General features: G+C 37.4%; 1 protein-coding gene and 1 non-coding gene across 4 annotated transcripts in view; both read left to right on the top strand.

Moving 5' to 3' along the window:
- LOC104238047 (protein RMD5 homolog) overlaps positions 1-7,987 on the top strand; it is an 8,438-nt gene extending 451 nt beyond the window's left edge. The window contains exons 2-3 of one of the 3 annotated variants that reach the window (XM_009792316.2): positions 5,783-5,932; positions 6,546-7,987. In XM_009792316.2, the coding sequence (XP_009790618.1) occupies positions 6,589-7,749 (1,161 nt within the window). In that variant the 5' untranslated portion in view covers positions 5,783-5,932; positions 6,546-6,588 and the 3' untranslated portion in view covers positions 7,750-7,987. Of the gene's footprint in view, positions 1-5,779; positions 5,933-6,545 lie in introns of all 3 variants that reach the window. The other 2 variants (XM_009792315.2, XM_009792313.2) reach the window with 2 other exon arrangements.
- LOC138886677 (U6 spliceosomal RNA) lies at positions 5,584-5,685 on the top strand. Its single transcript, XR_011405722.1, has one exon. It is a non-coding gene; the product is annotated as a U6 spliceosomal RNA (small nuclear RNA).
- Positions 7,988-13,856: the final 5,869 nt, after the last annotated feature.

Genomic DNA, 13,856 nt, shown 5'->3' with positions numbered 1-13,856 from the left:
CTAGGTGCCGATATATTGGTCTGCGTACACCCCACCCTCCCAGACCCTACTTGTGGGATCACACTAGGTATTATGTTGTTGTTACTAGCTCTGCGCTTATTTGTTGAGAACTTGTGGATGAGACGTGTATAGATGAATTCATTTCCGTTGGAAGCAAATTATAATGACTGAAATTTCAGGTTCTCTTTAGTTAGTAATTAGCTGGAGCTCAGTTAATTGGAAAAATTTCGAGGGTCTTAAGTGTGTATATTAGATTGGATGGGGAGAGTATTTGTTGCGAAGTAGGACCGTCTGAGCTAAACTGTTGGACCAGTGGTTTGATTTTAGGTCAGTGGGTGCACAATTGCACCCACTTTTCGGAGTATGACAAAGCATAAATATTTATATTTATAAAAAACAGTTCAATTAGAAGTTTTCTTAATTGTAGTTAGAGACCTGTATGTTTTATTTTGCTTACTAGCAACAGAAAAAAGAAGAGAGAAGAGATTTGTATGTTCTTGTAGAATTAAATGGGTGATCTAGAGTACATCTAGTTTTAGAGAACATATAAGTTGACTTAAAGGATAAACTATTTTGTATTGAGATGATATAGGCCTAAATAGAGTGGTGGGATAACAAAGGAGTCATATACCTTTTTTAAGTAATGGTGACCGTTGGCCATGACTAATCCAGTGGCCGGTGGGTGCATAATACCTCCCATCTAAGTATCAGATAACTCTATCCACGTAAGTTTTTACTTGATCTACTTGTGGACATATACTTTTCTTGAATTCCCCCTTCAAAATGTAAAAGAATTTTTAGTGTATTTCAAGTTAGAAATGGTTAGGTACGGAAGCAATAAGCGTAGATTTTCCAGTCTCATTGAAATCTGGTTCTTTAATTTCCCTTTGCATGGCTTATGCGCGAGTCATTAAGAAAAAAAATTTCTTAGAAGGATAATATCTCAGTCTTGAGATTGCTGCATTTAGATGATCTGGTCTAAATGCAGCATTTGGGCCAGTCTTGCAATGTAACTTTTCATCTCTTTTACCATTTTATGTACTTGCCAGTTAGTTGACCTGGCTGAATTGTTACTCATCTTGTATTTTTTAATAATGATTGCTGAATTCTTTGAACAATTGGTAAAAGTGGATGTATGATCTGTTTCGATTATAAAACTAAGTTTGTGTTTCTTTTTTGCTTTCTTCTGTTCAAAATTATAATGCAAATTTATAATTTTGTTTTATTATCTTAGTTTGTGTTTCTTTTGTTTTATTACCTTATAAAATGAAAATGCACAATTATGCTTGGGCTGGGGATATTAATTCCATTTAACCTCCAACCAGCCGTTAATGCACTGTATGTGTACCTATTTCTCTCAAAAGTACCACATAAGTGCCTGGGGGCTACATTGCTGCAGCTCTACATCGTCTTCTTCTCTCTTGAATACTCAACTATGCATCACATGCTATTTCCGACATTGCCTATTTTTAATTGATGCAAATGTACAGTAGGCTGATGGAATAATGGCTGATTTGGTAAAAACAATTTAAGGTAAAGTCAAATCCTAGCATTTAGGGTAGCCTTTTTATAAGAGAACTTTGTGTGATGTTGTGCACCCACTTGGAGGGTAACTTTCTTATTCTTAAGGTTCTGTTTTACAAGCAATAAGGATATTCTTGACTTGATCGAGTATAAGTTACTTGGTTCTGGGGAAGGGTTTCAGAGGACATAGGTTAGTGAAAGTAGTACATATTACTATATTGGTGGATCCCCGAGTGTAGCTTATAATGGCAGGTTGGATGTGGAGATGCGACGCTGTAATCTGGACCAGTCCTTTGTGGTGGTAGATGAAATTGCTCAGACACTGACATCAAAATGCGATATCTGTTATGGGCAATAATTTCAAAGGGCTTTGCTTATGATAGTTGTGAAAGTCCACAGGAAAAATAGATTAAGCAGAATTTTGAAGAGGAAGAGCTCCTAACTAAAAGAACATGCGTACCAATTTCAATCATCCTTTAGGTTTGGGCCATCTCGTCAGACCTTTCTTTTTAAAAATTTTAATATTTTGTGCTAGGAGCCCATCTGAACCTCTTTCCACATGACCAGTTCAAATTATTGGTTTCTTTAACTTTTTATTGGGCATTGTTCGTGGCTTATGTTTGCCACTAACTCACAGCAATAATGTCAGGACATGATTCAAAATGCACAGTCTACTCTAAACACCCTTTTAGTTCTTGTTCCCTATCATTCACACATAGAAGTAATATGCGAAATTGCCAAGCACTTTCCTTTCAGTCACCTAGGTTGCCATTTTAGCTGTTATGATTTAGGACAGGTGGTATGAAGCAGTAAAACTCAAAGCTCTATCAAATTAACCATTGACCCTTCTAGATTAGAGAAGTGGGAAATCGACTCCTTGCTCCTATTTCGCAGATCCTTTCAGTTTAAGGATGTCCCAAAATGTTTGTACATAAGATCTTTTGCAAATAATGATATTCTTATTTCTTTGTGAAAGTAAATTCCTTGACTTAATTAATAGCATGTTTGACCAAGCTTCTCCAAGGCCAAAAGGCCTTTTAAGCTATGTTGCGCGGACTTTCCAAAATGTTGTCGTACCCGTGTCAGATCCTCCAAAAATGCATTACTTTTGGAGGATCCGACACGTATCCGGCAACATTTTCAGAGAATCCGAGCAACATAGCTTTTAAGTGCTTTTCTTAAAAAGTTGAGGTGTTTGGCCTAGCTTCTAGGAAGAAAAAAAAGTGTTTTTGAGTAGAAGCAGAAACAATTTTTGAGAAGCAGAAAAAAGAAGCTTCTTCTCAAAAGTACTTTTAAAAAAAGCACTTTTAAGAACAATACACTTAGAGCCCGTTTGGCCAAGCTGCCAAAATCTGCTTATTTTGAAAAGTAGTTTTGGAAAAGAACAATTTGTGTTTGGCCAATTCATTTAAGAAGTATTTTTTGCAACATTTGATAAACAAATCGTGTTTGGCCAATCTTTCTAAAAAGTACTTTTCAGTGTCAAATTACCAAAAAAATAGTATCAAGGTCTTATAATTCTTTTAAAGAGAAAAATAAACTCAAATATTTATCGTAAGAGACTTTTATTATTCTTTATTTAATTTAATTAAAATATAAACATAAAGTAAACAAACATATTAAAGATTTAAATCAATTTTACATATATACCAAAGCATGTTATTATCTAGTATAAGTTGTTACATGATGATTTGAATAATCAAAATACATCATTTCAGTATGAATTAGAAGTCTATTCCATAAATTACAATATATTTATAATCTACCATGAAATAATAAGTAAAGTCACTCACACATGATAATATTTCTCAACAATTTCATCTCTATGTCTATCACACAACGCCTCCATATTAGAAGAAGACTTGCCTTGAATTTCTAAAGGAATATCAGAAGGCCCATCTCCTTCCTCAATCTCTGCAGTAATGTCTTCATTAACATAATAATTGAATTCCTTATCAGTAGAAGAATGTCGTCAGATGAAATTATGTATAGCCATGGTAATTGTAACTAGATGATTCTGAGTGTCAAACTTGAAAGATGGCATTGAGCGTAAAATAGAAATAATTTTAAATATGTAAATATAAATTTTTTGTAAAAAAATAAGTTATGTATATTTAACTTCTAATTCAAAAAGAGTAACTAATTATTAACAACACATAATGTATAATTTAATTTTTTTAAAATTTAAATTAGAAAAAAAAACTAATTAATATTACCTAACCTTACTAACTTTGTCCTAAATTACCAAGTGACCTATTGTTAGGCTGCCACTTGACTTACTATGTGATGCTTTTTCTTCTTCTTTTAATAATATATTATATAGATTTTGCGATGCAATTTTAAATTTATTACCTATTTGTAGGTAATTTTCACAAATTAGATTTGATAACTGTTTTAAAGATTCAGTAACTAATAACATATAACAGAAGAAATTATAAATGATTATTTGTAGGAAGAGAGTTGAAAATCCAAAGAAGGATGTAGATAATTTGCTTTAGTGTGAAAAAAGAAGATAATGTGGGAAGTTACAATACATTACAAAGAAAAAATCAAAAACAAGAAAAGTCAATAAAGAATTTGGAAAGTTACAATATGATTCATGTATATGATATCTTTAATTTAAAAGAAGGGTAAAAACTAGAAGCAAAAATGAAAAGAAAAAACTTAAATTAGTAAGGGATAATTTGAAAAATATAAATTTATGGTGCGAATAGTTTTGTCTCGAATAAATTAATTTTTCACTTCTGCTTCTGCTTCTTGGAAGAAGCTAGAATTTTTTGCTTCTTCCCAAAAGCAGAAAAACTGCTTCTGCTGCTGGCCAAAAGTACTTCTCTGTATTGGTGAAACAACTTAAATTTTTTTAAAAGTACTTTTTTGGAGGAAAAAAGTATTTTTGGCCTCCCAGAAGCTTGGCCAAAAAGGCTCTTAGAAGCAATTTCTAAAAGCTTGGCCACACACTAATTGTTGCTCAAAAGTGCTTTTCAAATTGATTAGTCAAACACAAACTGCTTTTCACCAAAATTACTTATATAAAAAAACACTTTTCAAAATAATCTGATTTTAGGAGCTTGGCCAAACAGGCTACAAGTATGTATAGGAGGGGTGTCCCTTACATTGATAGAATTAGGCACCCAGTATGTTGGCTAATCAATCTCGATGCTAAAAGGTATGTAAATCTTCTATAATTTCTTATACAACATATCCCAAGGTATCCAATATGACATTCTATAAGGTTTTTCTTATCCAGATACAATAATCCTGACATGTATGAATATTCGAATAGGCCCCATTAAAGTCAAAAGTGAGGAAATCAACTTGAATATTGTTATTTTGGCAACATAGAGAGTTGATATAGCAACCTCGTCGGATAGTGCAAAATCAACAAGTAGAAAAGCAGTGTTAGATTTTCTCTTCTCCAGAAAGTTGCTGGTAATGGCACATTGAAACAAAGTCTTCTTGCACCGTACAAGTAGAAATATCTATTTTAATCACTGCAAAGAGATAGTGTTGCAAATCTTTAGGAGGTTATCTTGAATTGGTAGAACGATGATAGTAAATTCAAAGTTTAGGGTATGACCCTGGCTGTGTATAAAGTGGCACGCTGGTAGCCAGATAGATAGTGGCACTAGAACCTTCACAGGAAAGATGAATGGTGCTTGAACGATCCTAGAGAGTAGTGGCGTGGAAAAGAAGCAAACATGAATGGTCGTCATAGAGAAGAGCGACGCAAGAATGATCGTCTTGAGAGTAATAGTATCGATTTTCGGAGACAGGACCGACATTGATATCAAAAGGAATAAGAAAAACATAAACATTGGCTAGGGCAGCCGTCACATTTTGGCCAACACTGCCCATTGGTAGCGGAAGCTATTTGAGTTTTTACCAAGATCATAGAGGCTTTGATACCATGTGAATAGAGAAAACTTATCATTGACTTGATTGAAAAAAACGTACAAGAGGTGCCCAAATATATTAATATGGTAGGTAAATATATTCTATAATTAAAAACACTATCCTAAGGTATCTTAGAGGAATGTTTTATAAGATTTTCTTATCCAAGTTCCTTCCGGGACATCCGATAAAATTGGAACGAAATAGGAAAGATTAGCATAGCCCCTGCGCAGGACGACACACACAAATTGAGAAATGGTCCAAATTTTTACTTGAAAAAAAAGAAGATATTTCTTATTAAGTACAATGAATCTAGACATGTATAAATCTGCAAATTGATGTGCTTGATATTTTAACATTACAGCAGGCTGTTGTCTCCTTGTGTTGTCCATGCTATGCTTTAGATGTCCAGGCATGAGCGCGCAAGGCTTGTAAGAGTCCCAGATTACGGGAGAGAATAGGCTGTTGTTTCCTTATAAGGGTCTGGCCATCCTCATCTCATGACGTAGCTTTTAAGGTTGAGTTTCTTAATATTCTACATATTTTTCTCAGGTTTCAAAATTTTACAACTTCAATACTGTGTTTTTCTTTATTAAAAAACAACTTCAAGCATGAACTCCAGCTACTCTCTTAATTTTTTATTAAGCATTTTATATATAAGTCAAAGCAGCTACTTATTTTTTTGTATTCGTGTCGCTTAAGATGGGATAGAGAAAAGGATCTAATTGGTTATGAAGTTCTGTAGCATTGATGCAAGGTAGGTGTTATGTGGGGAAATAATACATGTTTGCTCTAGCTGGCGAAACAAACTAGCAGCAGGTAAAGGTATAACATGAAGCAATCAAAATATTCCTTGTCTTATTAGTTAACTTTTAATGATCCCGTCTCCTTTCAAGTTCTTTAAGGATCATAAACTTTCTTGCAGCTGTAGCTAATTAGCTACTTGTGTTCATTATGAGTTGAAGTTAGGTAGTTCCGAGGAGTAAAAATATTTTATTTGCAGGCAAAAACATACACTGCCATGTCTGGTTGTTAGGCACTGTTGGAATTTTTTTTTTCCTTTTATTATCTCCTACTATTTGTGCCCATATGTGTACAATGCATACTAACGGTGTATTCTTTTCATCTAGATTTTACAGCGAGAGTTCTAGCAGGAATTTGAGAAAGTAGGAAATGGAGCTGAATACCATTAAAGATGCTTTTGATCGTGTCACAAAGAAGCAAAAGGTTGCATCATCAAAATTTCAAGAAGTGATGGAGCAGATCGGTCATGAAATAGAACAAGCACTGTTGAGAATACAATCAACAAATGATGCTGCATCTCTGGGTGAGCACAAAATGATTCTTAGTGAACTAAAAGCTAAGTTGAAAGAAGTTGCTCCACTCAGTCAGTTGGAAGGAACACAAAAAGAGCTAAATGTTGCACTAAGCAAGTACCCTAAGCTCCTTGAGAAGTCTTTCAACCCTGACATATCAAAGGCCTACAGGAATGTTGGTTCTGATATCCATACCGTAAACCAGATAATCGCCAGCCATTTCTACCGGGAAGGCCACTTTGATCTTGGTGATTGTTTCATAACCGAGGCCAGAGAACCTGAAGCTGCAGGCCAAAAATCTCCTTTTCTGGAAATGCATCATATACTTGAAGCCATGAGGTCTCGAAACCTGGAACCAGCTCTGGGTTGGGCCACCACCAACAGTGAGAAACTTAAGCTAAGTGGGTCTGATATTGAAATGAAGCTACATAGGCAGCAGTTTGTGGAAATTCTACAGAAAAGAGGTAGAGATGGAGCTTTAAATTATGCGAGAACCTTCTTCCCCCCTTTTGCCACCAAATATATGGCAGAGATCCAGAGGCTCATGGCCTGTCTATTGTGGGCTGGAAAACTAGATTCGTCACCTTATGCAGATTTGCTATCACCTTTCCACTGGGATAAATTGGCTGAAGAGCTTGCTCGGCAGTTCTGCAATCTCATGGGTCAATCCTATGACAGTCCATTGAGTGTGACCATTGCAGCTGGTGTCCAGGGGTTGCCAACCCTTCTGAAACTAATGAATGTGATGACTGGGAAAAAGCAGGAATGGCAATCCATGAAACAGTTGCCCGTGCCTGTAGACTTGGACAGAGAGTTTCAGTTCCACTCCATCTTTGTCTGTCCAGTGAGTCGGGATCAGGCAACTGAGGAGAATCCGCCTATGCTGCTTTCTTGCGGGCATGTGCTATGCAAGCAATCTATTACAAAACTGTCGAAGAACAACAACACGAGGCCTTTCAAGTGTCCTTACTGCCCCACGGAGGTTGAGGTCGGTCAGTGTAGACAATTGTACTTCTAATATGAATTGATTCAGTATTTGTATCTAAATCTTTTTGCTACCCTGCTTTATCCCTATGCTGTGTGAACTCAATTCATTTTCGTTCATTCCATGGTTGATGGTACCTCTGACGATAGTGTTAATGGTGCTTAAAGCTGTTCTTTTCTATGTACTCTGATAAATTGATGTAAATAGGAATTCTTTACCATTTCATGCAAATAACTTGAAATGCTTGTACAATCAGATGTTGGCCTTTTAAGTCTCTACCTTCATATACCATCGGGTGTAAATGGTTTTTGGAGGAAATAAGGTATATTCATCCGAGAAAAGATGAATTCTATTCCTTTGTTGGCGCCTTCCCTTTTTGGGTATGGGTGGGTGGGGGTAGGAGGATGAATTCTATCTCTACTTCAGCACTTAGCTCTGTTGTTGTAGGCAAGTTTACATGGTGGAAAGCAAATGCGATATTGACTTTGTAGGAATGCCTATGAGATGGGTCCAAACATAGTTGAATAGAACAAACTGATCGATTAATTGACTGTATTGTAAGATAATGATTTATGAATAAACTTTCTATGTGAACACATGACCATTCATGGACGTGTTTTAATTGGGATATCTTTTTGATGATGTCTATTTCTAGGTTATGTGCATATTAAGACCCAATAGTCGAATAGCCCCACTTATCTGTGTCTTCTATAAGGAGATGATTCACGAATAATCAAGCACTAGCGAAGACATGATCTTTCACTGATAAATATCCCTCGCAAGCATATGAAATTTTTTATTGGGACACGTCTAAGTAATGGTGTTTATTTGGTGATTTATGACTTGCAAGATCAATTGCCAAAAGTTGTAAATTTTGAAAAATCGTAGTTTAGAGGTTAGGATCCTAAGATATTTGTCAATCGATATCCCTATATTAGCTCAGAGTAGTTTACTGGCCTATGCGACAAAATGCAAAGAAACTTATTCTGATTCATTAAAAAAAATCACTTAGTCATGCCTGAAGTTTATAGGAAATTTTACCTCCTATAGTAAAGGTATACACCCTATTTATTATAAATCAAAATCATTTTAAAATATTATTTTCTATAGCTATCTTTTATATTTTATAGCAAAATAAGTATTTATATTATATACTACCATTGAGGCATGAAATACGCTATTTATGTTTTTCCTCTCTCTTAGATAGCTGTACATACTTATTTTTAAGGTGATTGTCGTTACTGTATTCATGAATACATGGCGCGAATACATGTGAATACATGCGCATATAGCTGGACTGCCCTAATTTTGGGCGCTTTTTACTGCTGTATTCATGAATACAACAGCGGCGAATATATGTCAATACATGCGCGTACAGCTGGAGTGTCCTGATTTTAAGCGCTTTTTGCTGTTTATTCATGAATACATGGTGCAAATACATGTGAATATGTCACGACCCCGGTTCGTCCTCCGTGAACCATCGTGACGGCACCTAGTCTCTACGACTAGGTAAGCCTAAATTGCGGAAGATAAACCAAATTGCGAAAATTAAACGATTTAAGACAGAACTAGAGTGATAAAACAGTGTTTAAAAGTGCCGCTCGGCATACACAATATTTAACTCTCAAACCAATACATACTTCCAAGACCCGAAAACCCATGAATCACAAACTAGGGATATTACATAGTGCTCTAACTCCAGAATAGTCTAAAACAAGTAAATACAGAAGGGCTGTAACTACAAGAGAGAATAGAGAGAGACTCCTCGGTCTGCGGACGTGGTAGATATACCTTGAAGTCTCCGAAAGGTCGCCTCGCCTTAAGGATGGTAAGTCTGAATCAAGGTACCTGGATCTGCACATGAAAAACATGCGCAGAAAGGGCATGAGTACACCATAACGGTACTTAGTAAGTGCCAAGCCTAACCTCGGTCGGATAGTGACGAGTAAGGTCAGAGCCTTACTGAGGTTAAATAAAATATAAAGTTCAATAGTGTAGAACATAACAACATAATTAAGTACAGTAATAAAAATAATACAAAATATAAAGGGCAACAACAACTATTATAGAGACAAAGTAAACACAGAAAGAAATACGGTTCAACACCAAAATAACAATCGGGGATCTCCCAGGATACCGTCCTGTAGTCCCAAATATACATATCCAATGGATCTCCCGGGATCCCGTCCCGGAGTCCAACTCATAGTGCGCGGGGATCTACCGGAATCCCGTTCCGTAGTCCCAAATGTAAATAACCAGTACTGGGGAATATACCAGGTGCATTCCCGTAGTTCTATATAACTGTGCAAGGGATCTACCGGAATCCCACATCCGTAGTCCCAAAATAAACAGACAAGGGGGGAGCTACCGGAATCCCACATCCGTAGTCCCAATGTAAATACACAGCAGCATACAGGAAGACATTCAGAAATGTCAAATTTCATATTAAGGCAAACAAGTAATTCTAGCCTAGCATGTTGCACAAAATTTAGGTAAGGCAGTTTGAACAAGTGAAGCAATTAAGTCACTTAGACATGCTTTCCTAAGCTAACAACAAGCTTAATAGTATAAGTAATAAAAACAGGGCAGAAAACATACTAGTAATTACTTAATGAAAACCGGATTTCCAACAATTAGCACAAGTACGCACTCGTCACCTCACGTACAAGGCATTTCAATTACCAAATATACCAAATCCTAAGGGAAGGTCCCTCACACAAGGTTAGACAAGCCACTTACCTCGAATTGGCTCAATAATCAATCCGAAACCACGCTCTTGCCACGAGTACTCGACTCCAAATGGCCCAAATCTATTCAATTTAATTGCATAACGTAAATAGCACTTCAAGTAACTGATTCTACAAAGAAATTCTAAGCTAATACGCGAAATTAGGTAAAATGACCAAAATGCCCCTCGGGCCCACGTCTCGGAATCGAGTAAAATTTATATTTTCAGAATACTCATACTCTCACGAGTTCATGCATACCAAAATTATCCAAATCTAAGGTCAAATTCCCACTCAAAAGTCGAATTTTAGGTCTAAGAACTTTCTTCCAAATTTTCCCCAATTTTCATCTCCAATCCGAAATTAAATGATGAAACTAACTATAGATTGATGGAATATAACTAGAAAGGGTTAAAGAATTGTTATCCACTGATCTCCTCTTCAATTTCCTCTCAAAGTCGCCCTCTCCCGAGCTCCAAATTGAATTTTCAACTTTTGAAACTAAACCCTCGAAATTTCATATTTCTGCCTAGTTGTTACCGCATCTGCAGTCCCGCTTTTGCGGAACACGGGTCGCATCTACGACTTCTCACTTAAAACCAATCTTCCGCATCTGCAACTCCCCATCCGCAGATGCGGTACCGCTCCTGTGGAAATCCTGCCGCTTTTGCGGTCCCTGCTGAACTTCCTCATTTCTGCTTCTGTGGCAGATTCGCTGCTTTTGCGGTTCCACACCTGCGGTCCCACACTCACAGATGCGGTTATGACAGAAGAACAGCTGAATCTGCAACTCCAAAATTCCAAAAATCTTTCCGTCAACCATCCTAAATCATCCCGAGGCCCCCGGGACCTCAACCAAACCTACCAAAATATCCCATAACTTCATTCAAACTTGTTCCAACCTTCGGAACGCTCAAAACAACATCAAAACACCTATTTTTCATCGGATTCAAGCCTAAGAGTTCTAAAAACTCTATAAATACACTTTCGATCAAAAAATCTATCAAACCTCGTCCGAATGACCCAAAATTTTGCACACACGTCACATTCAATACTACGGAGCTACTCCAACTTCCGGAATTCCATTCCAACCCTCGGATCAAAATCTCACTATCGAACCGGAAACTTCAAAATTCGACCTTTCGGCATTTCAAGCCTAAATTAGCTACAGACCTCCAAAACACAAACCGAACACGCCCCTAAGCTCGAAATCACCCAATGGAGCTAACGGAACCATCGGATTTCCATTCCGAGGCCGTCTTCATATTGTTCTGACTATGGTCAACTTTCCAACACTTAAGCTCTCATTTAGGGACTAAGTGTCCCAAAACTCTCCGAAACTCAAAACCGAACATCCCGGCAAATCAAAATAGCAGAAATAAACTCGGGGAAAGCAGTTAATGGGGGATCAGGGCATAAATTCTTAAGACGACCGGCCGGGTCGTCACATCCTCCTACACTTAAACATTCGTTCGTCCTCGAACGAGCATAAAGACATACCTAAAGTAGTGAAAAGATGAGGGTAACGGCTGTGCATATCCTGCTCGGTCTCCCAGGTAGCCTCCTCGACCGACTGACCCCGCTACTGAACCTTTACTGATGCAATGTTCTTTGACATCAGCTTTCTAACATGCCTGTCCAATATCGCCACTGGCTCCTCAATATAGGATAGATCCTTGTCCAACTAGACTGAACTGAACTCTAACACGTGCGACGAATCACCGTGATACCTCCGGAGCATCGAAACATGAAGTACCTGATGAACTCCGGCCAAGCTGGGAGGTAAGGCAAGCTCATAAGCAACCTCCCCAATGTAAGCACGTAATTTTTGCCCTATATGAGAATTACTCCCAAAAAATCCCAAATAAAACAATTTTCCTTTGTGTGCAATTTTTGTGTTCTTCGTGGCATTTCTGTGTAATTATTTGCATTTTTGTCTATGCATGTTTATTTGTTAGATTAATAAAAAATATAAAAAATATGTCGCATTTTCATTTAGTATTTATTTAAGTTTGTTTTACAAAAATGAGAAAATCATAAAAAATAATGTACGTTGCATTTTTAGCATTTAACGTCTAAATTGTGCGATTTTATCGTTAATTGCTATTTAAATGTGCGATAATAGTTATTTGGAATTAATTAGTATTTTTTATAAGTTAATTTAGTTTATAAGTTAATTTAGAATTTTAGTTTTATTAATTAGGAAGTAAAAGAAAAGAGAGCAAGAATATAAAAGAAAATCGGAATTAGGCCTCTTCTTCAATTTTGAACCACAGGCCCAAATATACCCAACCTTCCTCTACGACCCGGTCCATTCCAAACCGAGTCGACCCAGTCCATAACCCCAAAGACCCAACACCCCTTCCCTATCTTTCATTTAAAAAACAAAACCCTAAAAATTTTCACTGTTGAAAACTCCCATCCGCCCCCCTTCCTTATCTTTTTCTTCTCCATCACCTTCCCCAAGCAAGCAACCATGGCTGCCCCCCCCATCCTTCCCCTTCACCACACTCACACACACACACCCCAACAGCAACACACACACACACAACAACCCACACACACACAACAACACATACACACACACAGTCTTCGTCGTCTTCAACCAAATGACCCTACTGTGTCGCCATGGCTGCTGCCTTTTCCTCTTCGTCAAGCTCCAGCAACCATTGCGCGAGTTGTCAGGCTTCACCCTCTTCGTCGTCGTCACGTTGCCGGAAAACCTTTAGTCGAACCAGCAACTCCGTCAAACCAAAACAGTCCATCGTCGACGACCATCCTCGCACCATGGACGACCCAACAACTAGCTCGCTGCTGCTGGTGCTGCTGCTTCATCCAGCTCTCCAGTTTCTCCTGCTACGTCCATCGACCTCCCATGTCCATCACCGTTGTTGCTTCTGCTACAGCCATGGACGACCACGGGCTTCTCCATTACGTTGCTGCTGCCTTGGTCTCGTCCGTGTTGTTGTGGCTCGATGTTGCTGCTTCGTCCAGCTTCGTTCAACATCCATGGTGGCCACTGCTCAACCACAAACAACTGCTGCTCGACGATCTTCAATTTCAATCCGTCAAGGCCGTTATGTGTTGTTTTGAGTTCGTCAAGTTTAAAAGGAAGGTGAGTTTGTCGTTGAAGTCAAGATCCGTTAGGGCATTGGCAGTCTTGGTACGATAATCGTTTCCGGACAGTTTGTTTTCGTTCAAGTTCTTCGTCGTTTCGATCTGGTTAGTGGGTTTGAGTTTCATTTTTGTCCGCATTTTGTTTTGATATTCTCGAATCTAAAATCGGTAAACGTTTGATTCTTGTTTTGTTCGTGTTTGTCGTTTTGTTAATTAATTTATTTTTTCAATTTGTTCATGTTAGTTTAATATCGTTAGATTCAAATTGAAATTTAATTAATTATTTTTCAGTTTGTT

This window comes from Nicotiana sylvestris, chromosome 2 (genome assembly GCF_000393655.2).
Source record: "Nicotiana sylvestris chromosome 2, ASM39365v2, whole genome shotgun sequence".
NCBI classification, from domain to species: Eukaryota; Viridiplantae; Streptophyta; class Magnoliopsida; order Solanales; family Solanaceae; genus Nicotiana; species Nicotiana sylvestris.
This window is presented reverse-complemented; position numbering and strand designations above follow the sequence as displayed.